We start from the raw sequence: 20,976 nt of genomic DNA, 5'->3' as shown, positions 1-20,976 counted from the left end.
TGTGATCTGTCCTAGAGAATCTTCTGTGTGCACCTGAGAAGTAAGTGCATTTTGCAGCTTTTGGATGGAATATTCTATAAATATTCTATTAAGTCCATCTGGTCTAATGCATCATTTAAGGCCTGTCTTTCCTTGTTGATTTTCTGTCTGCATGATCTGTCCATTGGTGTAAGTGGGGTGTTACAGTCCCCTACTATTATTGTGTTGTTAATTTCGCCTTTTAACAAACAGTTGCCTTACATATTGACGTGATCCTGTGTTGGATGTGTATACATTTATAATTGTTATATCTTCTTCTTGGAGTGATTCTTTGATGGTTATGTAATGTCCTTCGTTGTCTCTTAAAACATTCTTTATTTTAAGGTCTATTTTGTCTTATACAAGTATTGCTACTCTGGCTTTGTTTTGATTTCTGTTTGTGTGGAGTATCGTTTTCCATCCTCTCACTTTCAGTCTGTATGTGTCCCTAGAACTGAAGTGGGTCTCTTGAAAATAGAGTGTATATGGGCCTTGTTTTTGTATCTGTTCACCAAGTCTTGTCTTTAGATTGGGATATTTGGTCCTTTTACATTTAAGGTAATTATTGATATATATAATTTTAATGCCATTTTGTTAATGATTTTGAATTTGTTGTGTTGGTGTTTTTTCTTCCCTTCTCTTGTTCTCGTCTCCTGTGGTTTGATGACTATCTTTAGCATTGTGCTTGGATAGCTTTTTCTTGTTTGTGTATCTATTGTAGATTTTTAGTTTGCAGTTATCATGAAGTTTTGATATAGAAGTCTATATGTATATACAAGATTGTTTTAAGTTGTTGGTCTCCTCATTGCAAACGCATCTCAAGAATCCTGCATTTATACCTTCCTCTTCTCATGACTTCTGGTTTGGGTAGCATGATTGTGTGTGGGTGATTTCCTGCCTTTACTATATGTATCCCTTTACTGGTGAGCTTTGTCATTGGTAATTTTCTTATTTCTAGTTGCCTTTTCTTTTCCACCTAAAGAAGTTCCTGTAGTATTTTTGTAAAGTTGTTCAGTGGTGCTGAATTCTCTTAGCTTTTGCTTGTCCGTAAAGCTTTTGATTTCTCCTTCAAATCTGAATGAGTTTATCCAGAGGTTTCATCCTTTTCCAATAGTTGAAGCAGTTCTGACTCTCTGGGTTTCCAGCTGTAGCAGGCTTACACCACCACTCGCAAGGTGCTGAGGTTTGTACTTGGTATGCCAAAGTCTGGATAGTCAAATATCATTCTCTTCTTTGAAGTCTTTGGGGGCATGAGGTCCCCTTTAAGATTGCATTGCGAAGCGCATGATCTGCTTCTGGAAACAAAGATAAGTACAAATGTCAGATTCCCATTGACCTTCACCAGCACAGCTTTCACCCCAGACTGGCCTCCCTGCCCTTGCAGAACTGTCCTGCCTCTTCAGCCCAAGTTCCCTGGAGTTCCTCAGCCAGGTCATTTCCGTAGGTGAGTAAGACCAAGACAGACCTGGCCTGAAAACAGTTACGTAGAGGGTCTACTGTATTTTTATTAAAACTCCATTAAATGTAAAAATTAGTTTGGAAATATTTGGCAGCTTTATAATCTAGATTCCCTTTCTAGGATGTTGGTTATTGACAGACTTAATCATTGTTAATTAAATTTCATATGCTTATGAATCAGTAACAACTTCTATACCTTTGGTTATTTTGAAGACCTTTATTTCACAATCTATGCCACTTTTCTTCTTAATTAAGCACAGATAACAAAATTCATACAACTCAAGAACCAATTTAGAAGATTTTAAAAAATCTTAGTACAAATGGAAGTTGAACACCAGCTGTTATTGATGATATTAAGGAATTACTGTTTTTGTTAGGTGTGCTAACGGTGTTTTGGTTATATTGTTTAAAAGAGTCCTGAGGAGTTCCCGTCGTGGCGCAGTGGTTAACGAATCCGACTAGGAACCATAAGGTTGCGGGTTCGGTCCCTGCCCTTGCTCAGTGGGTTAACGATCCGGCATTGCCGTGAGCTGTGGTGTAGGTTGCAGACGTGGCTCGGATCCCGAGTTGCTGTGGCTCTGGCGTAGGCCGGGGGCTACAGCTCCGATTAGACCCCTAGCCTGGGAATCTCCATATGCCGCAAGAGCAGCCAAAGAAATAGCAAAAAAAAAAAAAAAAAGAGTCCTGATATTTTAGATATATATACTGAAATACGATATCTGAGATTTGCCCCAAAGTTATGTAGGATAAACTATGTAAGGCTATGAATCAAAATTGGTCATGAATTGGTAATTGTTGGAGCTGATAATTGTTGGGTTTGTTATAAAGACGAATCTAGAATGTCAAAGAAAAGATAAACATACTCATGGAAAGTAGATCTAACTGCATTTATAGACACAACATAAAAATACTTATAAAGATTGTTGATTCTGTTGTTGCACGTACACACTGGACCTCAAGCAAAATTATGAAGTAGAATTTACTTATATTCTGGGTTTTTTTTGTTTGTTTTTTTTAAGGAAGTTTTTTTATGGAAGTTCCCAGGCGAGGAGTTGAATCAGAGCTGTAGCTGCTGGCCTACATCACAGCCACAGCAATGCCGGATCCAAGCTGTGTCTGCAGCCTACACCACAGCTCACGGCCATACAGGATCCTTTAACCCACTGAGCTGGGCCAGGGATTGAGCCCACATCCTCATGGACACTAGTTGGGTTCATTACCACTGAGCCACGATGGGAACTTCGAATTTACTTATGTTCTTTATTTCCTCGTGTCTTCTTTCATTTTAGCTCAACATTGGTTTTCCTTCTGTTTGTTGTAAATGCACATCTTTCTCTTGGTCACATCTTTACTTCTGAAATTGTCACTGATTTACTGAGTTGGAAACCTAAACATAAACCTGTCCCAAATAAAGTGCAAGAGAAGAATACTTGGAAGAGAGTTCAGGGGTAGAAGTCAGGGAATAGTTCTGATATTTGAGCATTTGGAAAAATTACTGATAGAAATGTGAAAAGTTTGTTGGAACACTTGGGAAAAACTTTAGGAGTCCAATATGAAAAGCATTGTTGATTTTATTTTTTAAAAATTGCCAGTCTGGAGATAGGGGAAGGTGAAAGCTTAACCCAGTAGTACTATTCTAACAAAAATACCTTATGATATCACTTATATGTGGAGTCTAAAATATGGCACAGATGCTCCTGTCTACAAAACAGAAACAGATCAGGGCCATAGAGAGCAGACTTCTGGATGCCAGAGGGAAGAGAGGAGGGAGTGGCAAGGACGGTGAGTTTGGGGTTGGTTGGATATAAACTAGCATTTGGAGTGGATGGGCAGTGGGCTCCTACTGTACAGCACAGGGAACTGAGTGTGATCAGGTCACTCTGCTGTACAACAGAAACTGAAGAAATATTATAAATCAACTATAATGAAAATTTTTTAAATGCATGTTGGATTAAAAATAATGTCAAAAAAAGGTAAATCAAAAAGGAGTAATACTAGCATATTATCCAGAAATATGTAAAAGAAACAACAAATTTAAAGTTACTTCTGGAAAGTAGGATAAGTTGGGAGGGAGGATGACAGCAAGGAAAAAAGACAACTGCTATATTTCGTTATAAGCCACTTAGTAAAACAGTCTGACTTTTGGCAATGTTTATGTTTTATTTTAATAAAAAATAAAAGTATTAAGGACAAACTGCAGTATTTATTAGACATATTTTAAAGAAGCATCAGGGAAGATAAAACTAATAAAACTAATCTGATTAAAAGAAAAGACTATTCCATTATTTTGAAAAGACAGTTCTTTTCCTCCATTGAATTGTCTTGCCACTCTTGTCAAAAATCATTTTACCATAAGTTTATGGGTTTAGTTCTGGATTCTCAGTTATATGTCTGTTTTTATACCAGTACCACTTTAGTCAGTGTTTAAGTGTGAGTCTTCCAGTTTATTCTTTTTGAAGATTGTTTGGCTATACTGGGTTCATTGCATTTCCCACATGAATTTTAGGATCAGTTTACAGGTTTCTACCAGGAAAGGGTACAGGGAACTAGATTTTTGTAGGGATTACGTTAAACCTGTAGATCAGTTTGGGGAATAGTATGTTAACGGTGTTGTCTTCTAAGCCATGAATATGGATGTCATTTTATTTATTTAAATATTTGATTCTTCCAGTGATGTTATAAAGCTTTATCCTAAAAACCTTTTATTTCTAATTATTTGTTTTTGATACTATTGTGAAAGGAATGGTTTTCTTAATTTCACTTTCAGATTGTTCATTGTGTGTGGAATACCATTGATTTTTATATGTTGCAAACTTGCTGAACTCATTTATTAGTTCTGGTAAATTTTTTGTATATTCCTTAAGGTTTCTGTATATGAGATCATGTCATCTGCAAAAAAAGATAGTTTTACTGATTAATTTTTCATCTGGATGCCTTTTATTTCTTGCCTAATGTCTCTGGCTAGGCCCTTCAGTAGTGTTGAGTAGAAATGGCAAGAGTAAGGGAGTTCCTGTCGTGGCGCAGCTGAAATGAATCCGACTAGGAACCATGAGGTTGCAGGTTTGATGCCTAGGCTCACTCAGTGGGTTAAGGATCTAGCATTGCCATGAGCTGTGGTGTAGGCCGCAGATGCGGCTCACATCCTGTGTGGCTGTGGCCAGCAGCTTTAGCTCCAATTCAACCCCTAGCCTGGGAACCTCCATATGCCATGGGTGCAGCCCTAAAAAAAAAAGAAGAAGAAAGAAATGGCAAGAGTAGACATCCTTGCCTTGTTCCTCATCTTTGGGAAAGCATCCAGTCTTTCACCATTAAGTATGGTATTAGCTTTGGGTTTTTCATTGATGCCCTTAAGGAAATTTCCCTTCTATTCTTTTTTTTTTTTTTTTTTTTTTCCTACTGTACAGCAAGGGGGTCAGGTTATCCTTACATGTATACATTACAATTACATTTTTCCCCCAGCCTTTCTTCTGTTGCAACATGAGTATCTAGACAAAGTTCTCAGTGCTATTCAGCAGGATCTCCTTGTAAATCTATTCTAAGTTGTGTCTGATAAGCCCAAGCTCCCGATCCCTCCCACTCCCTCCCCCTCCCATCAGGCAGCCACAAGTCTCTTCTCCAAGTCCATGATTTTCTTTTCTAAGGAGATGTTCATTTGTGCTGGATATTAGATTCCAGTTATGAGTGATATCATGTGGTATTTGTCTTTGTCTTTCTGGCTCATTTCACTCAGTATGAGATTCTCTAGTTCCATCCATGTTGCTGCAAATGGCATTACGTCATTCTTTTTGATGGCTGAGTAGTATTCCATTGTGTATATATACCACCTCTTCCGAATCCAATCATCTGTCGATGGACATTTGGGTTGTTTCCATGTCCTGGCTATTGTGAATAGTGCTGCAATGAACATGTGGGTGCACGTGTCTCTTTTAAGTAGAGTTTTGTCCGGATAGATGCCCATCCCTTCTATTCTTAGTTGAAAATTTTTTTTTTCCCGATCATGAAGGGGTATTGGATTTTGTCAAATGCTTTTTCTGTGCCTGTTGTTTTGTTCTGTTAATATAATGTAGTGCATGATTATCATGTGTTGATGAACAGCTCTTGCATTCCTGAAATAAATTGTACTTGGTCATTGTGTACAATCCTCTTCATATGTTGCTGGATTCGGTTTGCTGGTGTTTTGTTAAAGATTTTTGCAACTGTATTTATAAAGGATTTTGGCTGTAGTTTTCTTATGATGTCTTTGTCTGGATTTAGTGTCAAAATCTCATGGAACAGTTGGGAAGTGTTCCTTCCTCTTCTACTTTTTTTTGGAAGAGTTGTGAAGTAATGGTTTTAGTTTTTCTTTAATAGAATTCGCCAGTGAAATCATCTGGTTCTGGGCTTGTTGGAAGGAAGTTTCCTGATTACCTAATCCAATCTCTTTACTTTTTTTTTATTGATCTATTACAGTTTCATATTTTTTTCTTGAGTAATGTTTTTAAATTTGAAAAATAAAAAAGCAATTATTAAGGTACTAAATATGTATAAGATAGTCTGATGTAGCCCAAATTGCATTTAAAAACCTGTCCTACTGCTAATTCATGGGAAATCAATTGGAAGCTTATACCATTCAGTTTTTTTAATGTTATTTTTTCAAAAGTGTTGTTAATGTCTTTTATAATCATATTTCATAATAGCTTGAAATCGAAAGGTTTTTTTTTTTTTAATATTGCTTTTATCTCAGCAGCAATGCAGCAAGTGTTGGATAATCTTACGGAGCTGCCCTCATCTACTGGAGCAGAAGAAATAGACCTAATTTTCCTCAAGGGGATTATGGAGAATCCTATTGTAAAATCACTTGCTAAGGTAATTTGGTTTCTTCATAAGATAACTAAATTATTTTTTAAATCATTTATATAGGGGTATTTTCAGATTACTGTTTTAGAACCTAGTTGGCATGCCTTAGGCTTGGTTTACCAAATAAGTTACCAACTAATGAAATCTTAGTATACACAAATATTAGACCACTTTTGCCTTTTCTGTGGTGACTTTAAAGCTTTAGAGGAATAATAACTGAAGAGTCAAATCATAATGGAAATATGTGAAAAATATGCTGGTCCTATCTCCACTTTCAGTGACAGCAAGATACTTCTTTTGTGTTGGATCATGTACCTGTTTTTCATTTCAGTTCTCGACTTCCTGTATCTAGTGCCTTTTGAAATCTTTTTTTCTTGATAACCCTATATTTTGAGTCCATTTCCATAATCAACTCTGTCATAATCTTTTTAATTCATCCATAAACAAATAAAGACAAACATCAAACATTGTGTTTCTTTTTCATATTCTTTTCCATCGTGGTTTATTTTAGGATATTGAATACAGTTCTCTGTGCTATACAGTAGGACCTTGTTATTTATATACTTTATATATAGCAGTTTGTATCTGCTAATCTCAAACTCCTAATCTATCCCTCTTTCCCTTTTGGTAACCGTAGTTTTGTTTTTTATGTCTGTGAGTCTGTTTCTGTTTCATAAATGAGTTCATTTGTGTCACATTTGGATTCAGAATATATGCAATATTATGTGGTATTGGTCTTTCTGACTTACTTCGCTTAGTATAATAATCTCTAGGTCCATATCCATGTTGCTGCAAATGGAATTATTTCACTCTTTTTCATGGCTGAGTAATATTCCATCATGTATATTTACCACATCTTCTTAATCCATTCATCTGTTGATGGACATTTAAGTTGTTTCTATGTCTTGGCCATTGCACATAGTGCTGCAGTGAACATTGGATGCATAGTATCTTTCCGAATTTTAGTTTTGTCCGGATATATGCCCGGGAGTAGAATTGATGGATTATGTGTCAGCTCTGGTTTTTTAGGAAGCTCCTAACTGTTTTCCATAGTGGCTGCACCAATTTACATTCCCACCGACGGTGTAGGAGGGTTCCCTCTCCAGCATTTATTTGTACACTTTTTCACCATAGCCATTCTGACTGGTGTGAGGTGATACCTCATTGTAATTTTGATTTGCATTTCTCTAATAATTAGCAACGTTGAGCATCTTTTCATGTGCTCATTGGCCATCTGTTTGTCTTCTTTAGAGAAATGTCTATTTAGGTCCTATATGCATTTTCTGATTAAGTTTTATTTTCATTTATTTATTTTTTGAGTTGTATAAGCTGCTCGTATACTTTGGAAATTAAGCCCTTGTTGATTGCATCATTTTTAAGTATTATCTTACAGTCCTTAGGTTGTCTTTTCGTTTTGTTTATGGTTTCCTTTGCTGTGCAAAAGCTTGTAAGTTGATTATGTCCCATTTGTTTATTTTTCTTTTATTTCTGTTGTCCTAAGAAAGCATTGGTGCAGTTTACACTAGAGAATGGAAAACTAAGATTGAAAATAGAAAAATTACTTGCCTAAGGTTACTTTGCTATAAATAACAAATGATATTTAGGCCAGGTATTCTTTCTTCAGATTTTGTGCTCTTTCTACCACAGCTCACATTGTCTGTGTCTCTGTGTATTTCTGTGGGTAAAAAATTATTGGCCTTTGTGTCATTGACGTTGGTCTTTGAGAGTATCGTCTTGTTCATTATTCTTAACAAGTGAAATGGCTGGATGACTTTTGAGCAGCTGAAGTGCTACTGTAATCTTCCAGTGATGAAATTAGGAACATAATAACGCAAGAATATCCAACATTCAAGCAGTTTCTCAATAAACAGAAGTAATGGTAGTGGGTATACTTGCATCGAAGGTAAAGAAATCCCAGGAGGGGAGGGGAGGATTCCACTTCTAAGAAAGAGATATTAAGTCACAGCAGAACTCACACCCCCAGTACAAGTCAGGGGAACAACAGATAAATTGCCAAGGAAACAACGAGGCATATAGTGCTAGACCTGTGGCGAGGCAGGGGCATGTAACTGATAATCATGAGAAAAACGGCAGTGCCGTAAATGACCCTTTTTTTAAAGTTTATAAACAAAAGTTTTTAAATATATTTTAATGGGAGAAAGGAGGGAGAAATGAAGGCATTTACATATTGCTAGAAAATGAGAGTCAAAAACAATAGATGGTTATTCGAGGACTCAAATGTAATATCTGGTTAAAAGCTCATTTGATGCCTTTAATAGAAGACTAAACATAGCAGATAAGTGAATTTGAAGACAGGTCACTGAAATTCACAGAAGAGCATATATGGCAAAGACAATATGTGAGGCATACTCAAAAGATTAAATACACATGTACTTAATATGCCAGAGAGGAGAAGGGGGGGCATGGGGCAGAAGAAATAGTTGAAGATGCAGTGGCTGAGAATTTTCTAAACTAATGAATAGGAGTACCCATTGTGGCTCAATGGTAACAAACCTGACTAGCATCCATGAGGACACAGGTTCAATCCCATGTTGCCCTGAGCTGTGGTGTAGGTTGCAGGCACGGCTTGGATCTGGCATTGCTGTGGCCGTGGTGTAGGCTGGCAGCTGCAGCTCCAATTCCACCCCTAGCCTTGGAACTTGCATATGCCACATGTGCAGCCCGAAAAAGCAAACAAAACAAAACAAAAAAAACAAAACACACAAAAAACTGAAGAACAACGTCAACTGATAGATTCAAGAAGCCAAGTGAACCCCCAGCAGGGAAAATACAAAAAAAAAAAAAATTCCTTGGATATCATGTATAGTCAAACTCCTGCAAATCAGAGATACAGTGAAAATTTGTAAAGCAACTGGAGAAGACAGACACATTCATTACCTTTAGGGAGAAACAGTAAGAGTAATGGTTAGCAATAAAACGGGAACCATGAACGTCAAAACACAGTGAACTGAGGTCGTTAAAATACCCAAAGAAAAACACTGCCCAACCTCAAATTCCCTTTTGAGCAAAAGCAGCCTTCAGAAATGAAAGCACAATAAAAATTTTCTTTTTAGATAAAATTTGAGAGAAATTATCTCTATTTACTCAAGATATGCAGAATGACAAAGGAAAGGGAATATTAGTAAATATAAAATAATACTGATTTTAAGATGAAATAATAATGCCTGATGGCATTTATAGCATGTTTATACATGAAATATGTGAACTTTGAATATGTTAATAAATATCCAAATAATAAATATTTGGCTATTAACTTTAAATAGTTAATAAAATTGGTAAACCTCTAGCTGGACACAGATTGTCAGTATCAGAAATAAGAGGACATTGCTACAAATCCAACAGTGCAAGAATAATAAGAAATAGGAACAACTTCGTGGCAGTAAACATGATAACTAGAAGCAGCAAATTTCTTGAAAGACACAAACAACTGAAACATAAGAAAAGATAACCTGAATAGTGCTCTATCAGTTTTGGGTTTGTTTTTTTTTTAATCCGTCTTTTATAATTGAGTATTTACCATTTAAAACCTGGAGCTCCAGCCTAGATGGCTTCAAAAGGAAATTCTATCAGGAGTTCTCCTTGTGGCTCAGTGGTAACAAACCCATGGGGATGCAGATTCAATCCCTGGCCTCGCTCAGCGGGTTAAGGATCTGTCATTGGCATGAGCTGTGGTGTAGGTCGCAGACTCAGCTCGGATTCCAAGTGGCTGTGGCATAGGCCAGCAGCTACAGCTTCAGTTGGACCCCTAACCTGGTAACCTCCATATGCTGTGGGTGCAGCCCTAAAAAAAGACAAAAGACAACTACAACAAAAAAGAATGTACCAAAAGAAACAAAACATAACAAAACAACCTCTAGTAAGTGAGTTTAGCAAGGACACATGGTAAAACATTAATCTGTGTAAATCAGTTTATTTTCATATACTATCAATGAGTAATTGGAAATTATAGTTTAATTAGGGATACATTTAACAAAATATGTGCAATACCTAGGCACTCAAAACTAAAAGCCATCGCTGAAATTAAAGGCATACAGACATACGTAAATGAAGGCACTTGAAGGCTCAATAATCTTGAAATGTTGATTCTTTGCAAACTGAGCTGTAGATTCAGTATAATCCCAGTCAAAATTTCAGGCCAACAAGATGATACTGAAATTTATAAAAGGCCTAGACCAGACAAACAATTTTGAAAAGAACAGAATTTGGTGTCTGCCACAACCTGATTTCAAGGATTTAGCTACAACCCTCTAGTAATGAAGACAATATAGCGTGAGCATATAGACCAATGGCACAGAATAGAGTCCAGAAAAAGACTACCACACATATGGTCGACTGCTTTTTGTTAAGTGCTATGATAATTCAATGAAGAAATAATAGTCTTTTCAATAAATGTTGCTGAAACAATTGAATACTCATATGCAAAAAAAATGAACATCTTTTTTCCTCAAATGCAAAAATTAGCTAAAAATAGATCATTGATCTAAAAATAAGAGGTATAAAAATTTTAAAAGTACACATAAGGTTAAAACTCCATGTGACTCTGGATTAGAGAAAGACTTCTTAGACATAAAAAGCATGAGAGATAATAAAAAGTTTGATTAATTCCATTTCCTCTTCAAAAGAAACCATTAAGAAAATGAAAAGGTGAGCTACAGACTGGAAGAAAATATTTGCAGAACGTATATCCTGAAAAGGAAGTCGCTCATTTATTGCTGGTAGCAATGCAAAATGGTACAACTACTTTGGAAGGCAGTCTGGCAATTTCTTAGAAGGTAAACATAGTGTTACCATACAACTGGGTGATTGTGCCTCTTGACATTTGCCCAAGAGAATTGATAATTTGTGTCCACACAAAAACCTATGCATGAAATAGCCTTATTCATAATCTCTAAAACTTGGAGGCCATCAAGATGCCCTTCAATAGGTGCATGGATAAACACAGTGTGGTACATCCATACAAATAAAAGAAATGAGCTGTAGTGCCGTGAAAAGACATGGAAGAGCCTTCACTGCTTATTGCTAAGTGAAAGAAGCCAGTCTGAAAAGGCTACACACTATAATTCCAACTATATGGCATTCTGGAAAAGGCAAAAACTACAGGGAGAGTACCCAAAAAATCAGTAGTTGCCAGGGTTTGGGGGAGTACAAAGGAGGGCTGAATAGGTGGAGTACAGGCATTTTTAGGGCAGTTAAACTGTTCTGTATGATACTGTAAAAGTGTACCATTGACATGGTGCACTTTTCAAAACCACTGGAACTGTACAACACAAGAGTCAAAATCCATGGACATGTAAACTCTAGGTTTTAGTTAATAATGATTATCAATATTAGCTCATTAATTAATCATATTGGTACAAGATCTGAGTATGGGAAACTAGGATGGGGGGCGGGGGCAGGTATATGGGAATTCTCTGTACTTTCTCCTCGGTTTTTCTATAAACCTAAAATGTTATTAACTGAAGCCCATAATTTACATTCGGGTTTACTTTTTTTGTTGTGTAGTCTATGGGTTTTGACAGATGTATAATAACATGTAATGTCTTTTCTGATTTTGGTATTAGAGTAATGCTGGCCCTTAGATATTGAGCTAGGAAGTGTTTCCTTTGCCTTCTGGAAGAAATTTTAAAGAGTTGGTATAATTTCTTCTTTAAATGTTTGGTGGTCTATTTCATCTAGGTTATCAAATTTATGTGGATAGAATTATTCATACCATTCCTTTATTAGCCATGACAACAGTAGTGATGACCTATCTTTCATTTCTGATGTTAGTAAATTCATGTTTTCTTTTTTTCTTAGTTGAGTTGATATTAGGTTTATTAATTTTATTGATCTTTTCAAAGAACTTGCATTTGGTTTCTTTGTAATTTTCAGTTACATTGATTTCTGCTCTAAACTTTATTTCTTTTTTATTTAATGTGGATTTAATTTGATCTTCTATCTTGAATTTCCTAAGGTAAAAGTTTAGATTATTGATTTTATATCTTCTTTTTTGTTGTTGTTGTTGTTGTTGTTGTTGTTGTTGCTATTTCTTGGGCCGCTCCCGCGGCACATGGAGGTTCCCAGGCTAGGGGTCAAATCCGAACTGCAGCCACCGGCCTACGCCAGAGCCACAGCAACGTGGGATCCGAGCCGCGTCTACAACCTACACCACAGCTCACGGCAACGCCGGATCGTTAACCCACTGAGCAAGGGCAGGGACCGAACCCGCAACCTCATGGTTCCTAGTCGGATTCATTAACCACTGCGCCATGACGGGAACTCCCTGATTTTATATCTTCTTAAATATGTTTTCAGTGCTATAAATTTCCCTTTAAATACTGCTTTCACTGCATCCCACAAAATTTTATAAGTTGTATTTTCATTTAGTTCAGGTTTTTTTTTTTTTCTCTTAATTTCTCCTGAGATTTCTTCTTTGACTCATGTCTTATTTAGAAGTGTGTTGGTTTGTCTCCAGCTAAGATAGCTGGGATTTTTTTTTATCGTACTTTATGTAATCTTTATTCTTATAAACTTGTTAAAATGTGTTTTATGGCCCATACTGTGGTCAGTCTTGGTGAATGTTCCATGTGAGCTTAAGAAGAATGTGCAGTCTGCTGTTGTTGTAGTTGATTGATGGTGTGTTATTCAGTTCAACTCTGTCCTTACTGATTTTCTGCCTTCTGGATCTGTCAGTTGCTGATTGAGGAGTATTGAGGCCTCCATCTACAATAGTGAATTAATCTATTTCTCTTTGGAAGTTCTCTCAAATTTTGCTTCACATATTTTGATGCCCTCTTGTTAGATGCATATACATTATGAATTGTTATATATCTCCTTTATCATGTAATGCTTCTCTTTTATTCATGATCATTTTCCTTGCTCTAAAGATTGCTCCATCTGAAATTAATGTAGCTACTCCAGCTTTCTTTTGATTCATGTTAGCATGGTTCATCTTCCTCATTATCTTTACCTTTAATATACCTGTGTCCTTTTTTTTCTTTTTTTTTAGAGCTGCACTTGCGGCATATGGAAGTATCCAGGCTAGAGGTAGAATCAGAGCTACAGCTGCCAGCCTACACCACAGGCATAGCAACACAGGATCCGAGCCTCCTCTGCAACCTATATAACAGTTCACAGCAACACCAGATCCCCAATCCACTGAGCAAGGCCAGGGGTAGAACCCACATACCGATGGATTCTAGTCAGATTCATTTCTGCTGTGCCACAACGAGAACTCCCAGTCTACCTGCGTCTTTATATTTAAGGTGGATTTCTTATGGATAACATATACGCGAGTCTCATTTTCTTATTGTTTGTTTGGGTTGGTCTTCCACTCATTTTCTGCCATCTTTGTTTTAATTTTTTATATGATTTCACTTTTTCTCCTCTTGTAATTTATACTTTAAAAAATTAGGATATTTTTAAGTATAAATCAAGGTTTCCCCTTGATTTTGCAATATACATTTGCAACTAAGTCCACTTTCAAATAACGCTATATTACCTCACTTATTAGCTTCACCATATTACTACCTGTGAAGTAACTACCTTAGAGTATTTCCAGTCTCTCCCTTATAACATTGTTGTCAGTCATTTCATTTATGCATAAGCTATAATCACCAAATACATTGTTGCTGTTATTTTCGAACAGTTGTCTATTACATCAATTAAGAGTTTTTCAAAGATTTTATTTTACCTTCATTTTTTCTCTACTGCCTTTTTTTTTTTTTTTTTAATGGAGATATGAGATTTGGATCTATATTACTTTCCTCTTTCAGAAGAACCTCTTCTATTGTAGTTTTCAAGGCAGGTCTACTAGGAACAAATTCACTCAACTTTTGTTTGACAAAGTATTTCTCCTTCACTTTTGAGGGATAATTTGACTGTATAGTTAAAATTGACTGGTAGTTTTTGGGTTTGTTTTTTCTTTCTATTAAGTATTTCACTCCACCCTCTTCTTGCTTACATAATTTTTGGAGAGAAGTCCTCTGTAATTCTTATACTTGCTCTTTTATAGGTAAGATTTTTGGTTTCTTTCAAGATTTTGTCTTTGATTTTTGCAGTTTGAGGATGATATGGCTAACTATAGATTTTTTGGTGATCTCTCCAGATTCCTGAATTTGTAGATTGGTACCTGTCATTAATTTTTGAAAATTCTGTCATTATAGCCTCAAATATTCTTCTCTTTATTTCTCTTTCTTTTTTTTTTTTTTTTGTCGTCGTCGTTGTTGTTGTTGTTGTTGCTATTTCTTGGGCCGATCCCGCAGCATATGGAGGTTCCCAGGCTAGGGGTCCAATCCGAGCTGTAGCCACCGGCCTATGCCAGAGCCACAGCAACGTGGGATCCGAGCCGCGTCTGCAACCTACACCACAGCTCACGGCAACACCGGATCGTTAACCCACTGAGCAAGGGCAGGGACCGAACCTGCCACCTCATGGTTCCTAGTCGGATTCGTTAACCACTGCGCCACGACGGGAACTCCTATTTCTCTTTCTTCTACCAGTATTCCCATCATGTGTATCTTACACCTTTTGATGTTGTCCCACAGTCTTTAGATATTCTGTTCCATTTGTTTCATTCCTTTTTCTCTTTGATTTCAGTATGGAAGATTTCTGTTGATATATCTTGAGGGTCACTGATTTTTTTCATGTGCTTACTGGCCATTTGAATATTTTTGGAGAAATAGCTGTTTATATTATTTGCCCATTTTTGAATCAGGTTTTGTGTGTGTTGAATGTTAGAAGTTCCCTATATATACTAGCTATTCAATCTCTGATCAGATACATGATTGCAAATATTTTTCCTATTCTGTTGGTTGCATTTTTACTTTTTTTTTTTTTTTAAACTGGCTGTACCCACAGCACATGGAAGATCCTGGGCCAGGGGTTGAATCTGAGCTGCAGCTGCGGCTTATGCTGCAGCTATGGCAATGCCAGATCCTTTAACCCACTGCCCTAAATCGGGGATTGAATCTGTACCCCCTAGCAACCCAATCCACTGCAGTTAGATTCTTAACACTCTGTACCATGGAAGGAACTCCCACCTTTTTACTCTTGATATCATCTTTTGGTACACATATTTTTTTTTTTTTTTAATTTTCAGGAAATCCATTTGACCTATTTTTTCTTTTGTTGCCTTTGCCTTTGGTGTCATAGCCAAGAAATCTGCCTAATCCAGAACTGTGAAGCTTTTGCTTTTTTCTTCTAATAGTTTTATAGTTTTAGGTCTTACATTTAGGTCTTTGATCCATTGTGAGTTGTTGTTGTTTTTTTTTTTTTATTTACTATAGTATTAGATAAAGGTCCAATTACATTCTTCTGTATGTGAATATCTAGCTTTCTGGGCCCCATTTGGCATCCTTGTCAAAAATGATTAGACCACATATGTGAAAATTTATTTCTGAATGCTGTTGTTTTGGTCTGTACATCTGTCTTTATGCCAGAATCCACTCTTTTGATTACTGCAGCTTTGTAGTAAGTTTTGAAATCCAAAGATTTGAATCCTCCTACTTTGTTCTTTTTCGGGATTGTTTTGATTGTTCTGGAACCCTTGCAATTCTATACAAATTTTAGAATCAGCTCGTCAGTTTCTACAAAGAACTCTGCTGGGATTCCAGTAGACATTGTATTGAATCTGTAGACCATTCTAGGGAGTGTTGCTGTCTTAACAACATTGTCTTCAGACAATGTTCATGTCCATGAACATGAAATGATTTCTCATTTATTTAAATCTTTAATTTCTTTCAACAGTGTTGTGTAGTTTTCAGAGTATGAGTTTTGCACTTTGGTTACATTTACTCTTAAGTATTTTTTTTTTCAGTGCTATTATGAATGGAATTATTTTCTCAATTTCGTTTTCAGATTGTTGATTGCTAGTATATAGTATGATCGATTTTTACATCTTGGTTTTCTCACAGTCTTGCTGAACTTGTTTATTGGTTCAAATTTTTTTTAGTGGATTCCTTAGGATTTTCTAAATACAAATCTATGAAGAAAGATAGTTTTACATCTTTCTTTCCAATTTGAATGCCTTTTATTGAATTTTTCTTGACTAATTGTCCTGGGTAAAACTTTTAATACAAATGTTGACTAGAATGATGAGAGCAGACATCCTTATCTCGTTCCCAATCTTAGGGGAAGAGTATGTGTTAAATGTAGGAGTTCCTGTCGTGGCACAGTGGTTAACGAATCCAACTAGGAACCATGAGGTTGCGGGTTCGGTCCCTGCCCTGCCCTTGCTCGGTGGGTTAACGATCCGGCGTTGCCGTGAGCTGTGGTGGAGGTTGCAGACACGGCTCAGATCCTGCGTTGCTGTGGCTCTGGCATAGGCCAGTGGCTACAGCTCCGATTAGACCCCTAGCCTGGGAACCTCCATATGCTGTGGGAGCGGCCCAAGAAATAGCAAAAAAGACCAAAAAAAGAAAAAAATAAAAAATAAATGTAATAATACCACTACTAAATATAGTAGTAGCTGTGGGTTTATACTCTCTATTCTAAATCTTGGTTTTTTTGGGGGGTTTTTTTTGCATATGATTCCTTATTAGTACCTATAGAGAATCTTCATTCTCTTTAAAAGTAGCATAATATTCCATTGTATAAATACACCAAAAATTTTTTAGTAAACTTCTGATACATATTTAGATGGATTTTTCCCCTCGGAAGTCATGCTCTAATGTGCAGTCTGACTACTTATATGTATATCTCCAGGATAGGTCTTAAAAAAATCATTGTGATTTTGATAGATATAGTCAAATTGCTCACTAGTTTGCACCAGAAAAAAATGTGCAGGAGTGCCTGTCTTCTGCTATATTCTCACCAACCTAATATGTTACCGTAATTTTTATCCTTGCTGATCTCTTAAGGACAAAAAGCATTTCATTGTAGTTTTATTTTTTATTTATTTATTTATTTTTTGCTTTTTAGTGCCATACCTGTGGCATTTGGAGGTTCCCAGACTATGGGTCAAATCGGAGGTGCACCTGCCAGCCTGCACCACATCCACAGCAGCACAGGATCCGAGCTGCATCGGTGACCTACACCACAGCTCATGGCAACGCCAGATCCTTAACCCACTGAGTGAGGCCAGGGATCGAACCCACAACCTCATCGTTCCTAGTCAGATTCGTTAACCACTGAGCCACGACGGGAACTCCAAATCTCATCCTTTTTGATATCATTGTGCAGAAGCAAAATAAAAGTTGAATTCTCCATTGTCTCTAGTTTCTTCTTTCTGCTCAAATTCTTATTTATTTTTAATTATTTGTGGACTTCTCTTAATCTTTTTGTTCAGAAGTCTCTAAAAAAAGAGGCTGTCTCTTGACCACAGTCAATCTTATTTCTCATTTATACACCAGCTTTTTCAGGAACTATTTGATGTGTAACTAGTACATACTTAGCCATCTTCTAAGAGGATAGACACAAAATTTATATTTTTGTTTTTAAGGAAGAAAGATAAGGTTAGTCACAACACATAATAATACCGTTACCTTTACTAGTAATAGCATGTGTCACTTTAGATACAGTGAATGAGTTTTGCTTAAAAATAATTTTTTTGGTTTGCAAGGATGATTGAATTGTGCTTTGATAAAATACCCAGAAGTTTTGAAAAAAGCTTTTCTTCTTTGCAGTTGAGTTTTCTAAGGTGCAGGGGTGAATAGGATTCTCAGAACTGTACCCACATGAAGGCCAGGCTATATTTGTATCAACTCCAAGTGTTCTACACAGCCAGTCATGGCATCTTCTTCCAAGCACTCGTAGCAAGTGCAGTACATTTCTACTGAGTTGTGCTAGCCTTTTAATAATGCTTTTTCTTAAAGGAAACAAGACCCGTTTGTTCAAATAGCATGTGAGTCATCTGTTTCTCTGGTCAGTTTTCAGCATTTCCTTTGTCTTTTATGTTTGTTTGATTAGTTAAATTTAAGTTGGTACTTGCCTCTTGAAAGCTACTACATAAATTTTGACTTTAAAGTGAATAGAGGTCCCAACTTCTTTCACATTATCCTAGAACTTAAGAAGTTACATGTTAACAAATATGGACCTGAGTAGGTTTCCTCTGAGATTTCTGTATTGTGTGGTGACATTTTTTTATACAGTGAACCATTCTGCAAAAACCTTCAGGTATGTTTGTTTTTATAGCATAATTCTGCCCTCCCCTTGACTTCCTCTCTCTCTCTCTTGCCATTGGTCTCCCCACATTCCGTCCTGTCCTCTCCCAATTTGGGAGCAGTGAGGCAGGTAAACATAGAGAAGAAGGGAGCCGTGTTAACGTCAAGTCAGTGACCACTTCTGTTCCTTTGCTTGTCCCAAAGACTTGAATCAAAGACTACCAGTGTTTAAGGTATTGTTACTATATATCATGTAACATAGGATGTTGTAGACTATGTATTGGCTTAGTACCCGAAAGGTTTTAGCCAATCATTATCTGTTCCCTGGAGAAACAAGGGCTCTTCATAGTTCTTTCTTTGACCGAATGCGTGAAGCTTGAAAGAGTGGGTGGCATTGTGAACCAGAGGAGTATAACGTCACATGTTGCTTAATACCTCTAGACTGGAAGAGCCATTCTAGGAAGCAACAGCTCAGTCAGTGAGAGCATATATCATATGTGAGAGCGTATATCGCACACATTTAAATGAGTGAGAATAATGCACAATATTTTAGATTAAATAATTAACTGCAAAATGATGATAGAGTAGCTATGTAATGATAAAGTTGAACATGCTGGTAGCTAAGAGCACAGGCCTTCATGTTCGACTGCCTGACGTGGCCACACCAGTAGTATGAACTCGAAATCACTTTGTCTCATTTTATAAAACTAGTGTCTGTGTCTCTCGGATGAGGATGATAACAACATGCCTTCCTTCACTGAGTACAACGGCCCCTCTCTACTGCACTGAGGATGAGGTTTGCGGCACAAAGCAAAAACCCTCAATGAATGTTAAAATTCTTTTCTCTTTTTAAAATGAACTTTCTTATCTTAAGAGTACTAAGAGTATTCGCAAGGTTAACAATACTAAATTAGATATGTGTTAACAAATATTTGTATTAAAACAATTAGCAGTTCTAGCTTGTTTTGTAAGAGTTAAGTAATTGTGTACATTATTTTTCCCCCAGTGGTGATCATTTATAATATGTGTTGAGTTTCCTCACAATCTTGTCTTTATCACGCTTCTGTTATACTTGAAGAAAATTACAGGAGTTCCCATTGTTGCTCTGCAGGTTACAAACCTGGCTAGTATCCATGAGGATGTGGGTTTGCTCCCTGGCCTCGCTCAGTGAGTTAAGGATCCAGCGTTGCCATGAGCTATGCTGTAGGTCACAGACACAGTTTGGATCCTGAGTTGCTGTGGCTGTGGTGTAGGCCAGCAGCTACAGCTCTATTTAGACCCCTAGCCTCGGAACTTCCATATACTGCAGGTGTGGCCCTAAAAAGCAAAAAAGAAAAAAAAAAAAAAGGGAAAAGAAAAAGAAAAGAGAAAATCGCAGATTTACCTGTTCTCATTCTTTGTGGCATTCTCTACTCTTCTTAATTTTTTCTTTTTTTTTTTTTAATGTCTTTTTTGTCTTTTTAGGGTCGCACCCATGGCATATGGAGGTTCCCAGGCCAAGGGTCCAATCAGAGCTATAGCCGCTGGCCCCTGCCACAACCACAGCAATCCAGATCTGAGCCGCATCTGGGACCTAGGCCACAGCTGCGTCTGTTGATCTATGCCAACCGCTGAACCATGATGGGAACTCCCTTAATTTTTTTTTTCTCATCTAAATCCAATAGAAAGTAGAAACTCATTCCTCTTTTTAAATTACATTTGGTCTTTTGACATTTTCCTTTGTTTCATAACAGTTACAGTTTATCAGTTTATTTCATGTAACTTAAAATTTCTTCTTCTAAGATGTTTCTTTAAAATATTGTTGATATATAGCCCCCCCACTTAAATTTATTTAATTCTTGTGAATTATCTGGAAAGATATATTTAAATTAAAAAGTAAGTTTTTAAAATTATTAGGTGTATTTAAACTCTGAAGGATCCACTCTCAGGCAGAAATAGGCATCTTAAGTCTGATTCTATTACTTGAAATTTGTTTTTTTCTTCATTGCAGAACTGAATCTTAAAATGTTAAGTGTAAGGTTTATCATTTTACATGATATCATGTATAAATTAAATCTTTATAATTATGCTTTGCATATCTTCAAAATCAGTCAGCAACCATTTATCAGAAAAACAACATCTAAAAGATGGAGACTAATGGAGTTCATTCTAAGTTTGAATTTAAAATTCTGCTTTACTCCCATGGTTAAAAGATAATTAGAACTACTTATTTCCTATGGCAGTGTGATTCATGGTTCATTTTCTGTGGATTCTTTTTTTTTTTTTTTTTTTTGTCCTTTTAGGGCCACACCCATGGCATATGGACGTTCCCTGTCTAGGGACTGAATCAGAGTAATAGCTGCCAGCCTACACCACAGCCACAGCAACTTGGGATCCAAGCCACATCTGCAACCTACACCACAGCTCACAACAACACCAGATCGTTAACCCACTGAGCGAGGCCAGGGATTGAACCTGTGTCCTCATGGATACAAGTCAGATTCGTTTCCCCTGAGCCATTATGGGAACTCCCATTTTCTGTGGAAAAGATTCTGAGATTTAAAAAAAAAAGAGCAGCTTCAGA

The 20,976-nt window shown here is 36.7% G+C and overlaps 1 protein-coding gene across 6 annotated transcripts in view; it reads left to right on the top strand.

Moving 5' to 3' along the window:
- PALS2 (protein associated with LIN7 2, MAGUK p55 family member) overlaps positions 1 to 20,976 on the top strand; it is a 120,710-nt gene that overhangs the window by 47,007 nt on the left and 52,727 nt on the right. For 5 of the 6 annotated variants that reach the window (XM_047763410.1, XM_047763405.1, XM_047763409.1 and 2 more), the window contains exon 2: positions 6,203 to 6,321. In XM_047763410.1, the coding sequence (XP_047619366.1) occupies positions 6,205 to 6,321 (117 nt within the window). In that variant the 5' untranslated portion in view covers positions 6,203 to 6,204. Of the gene's footprint in view, positions 1 to 6,199; positions 6,322 to 20,976 lie in introns of all 6 variants that reach the window. The other variant, XM_047763406.1, reaches the window with a different exon arrangement.

The sequence above is a fragment of the Phacochoerus africanus genome, chromosome 16, assembly GCF_016906955.1.
Source record: "Phacochoerus africanus isolate WHEZ1 chromosome 16, ROS_Pafr_v1, whole genome shotgun sequence".
NCBI classification, from domain to species: Eukaryota; Metazoa; Chordata; class Mammalia; order Artiodactyla; family Suidae; genus Phacochoerus; species Phacochoerus africanus.
The sequence above is the reverse complement of the archived record's forward strand: the minus strand, read 5'-3'. Positions and strand labels throughout refer to the sequence as shown.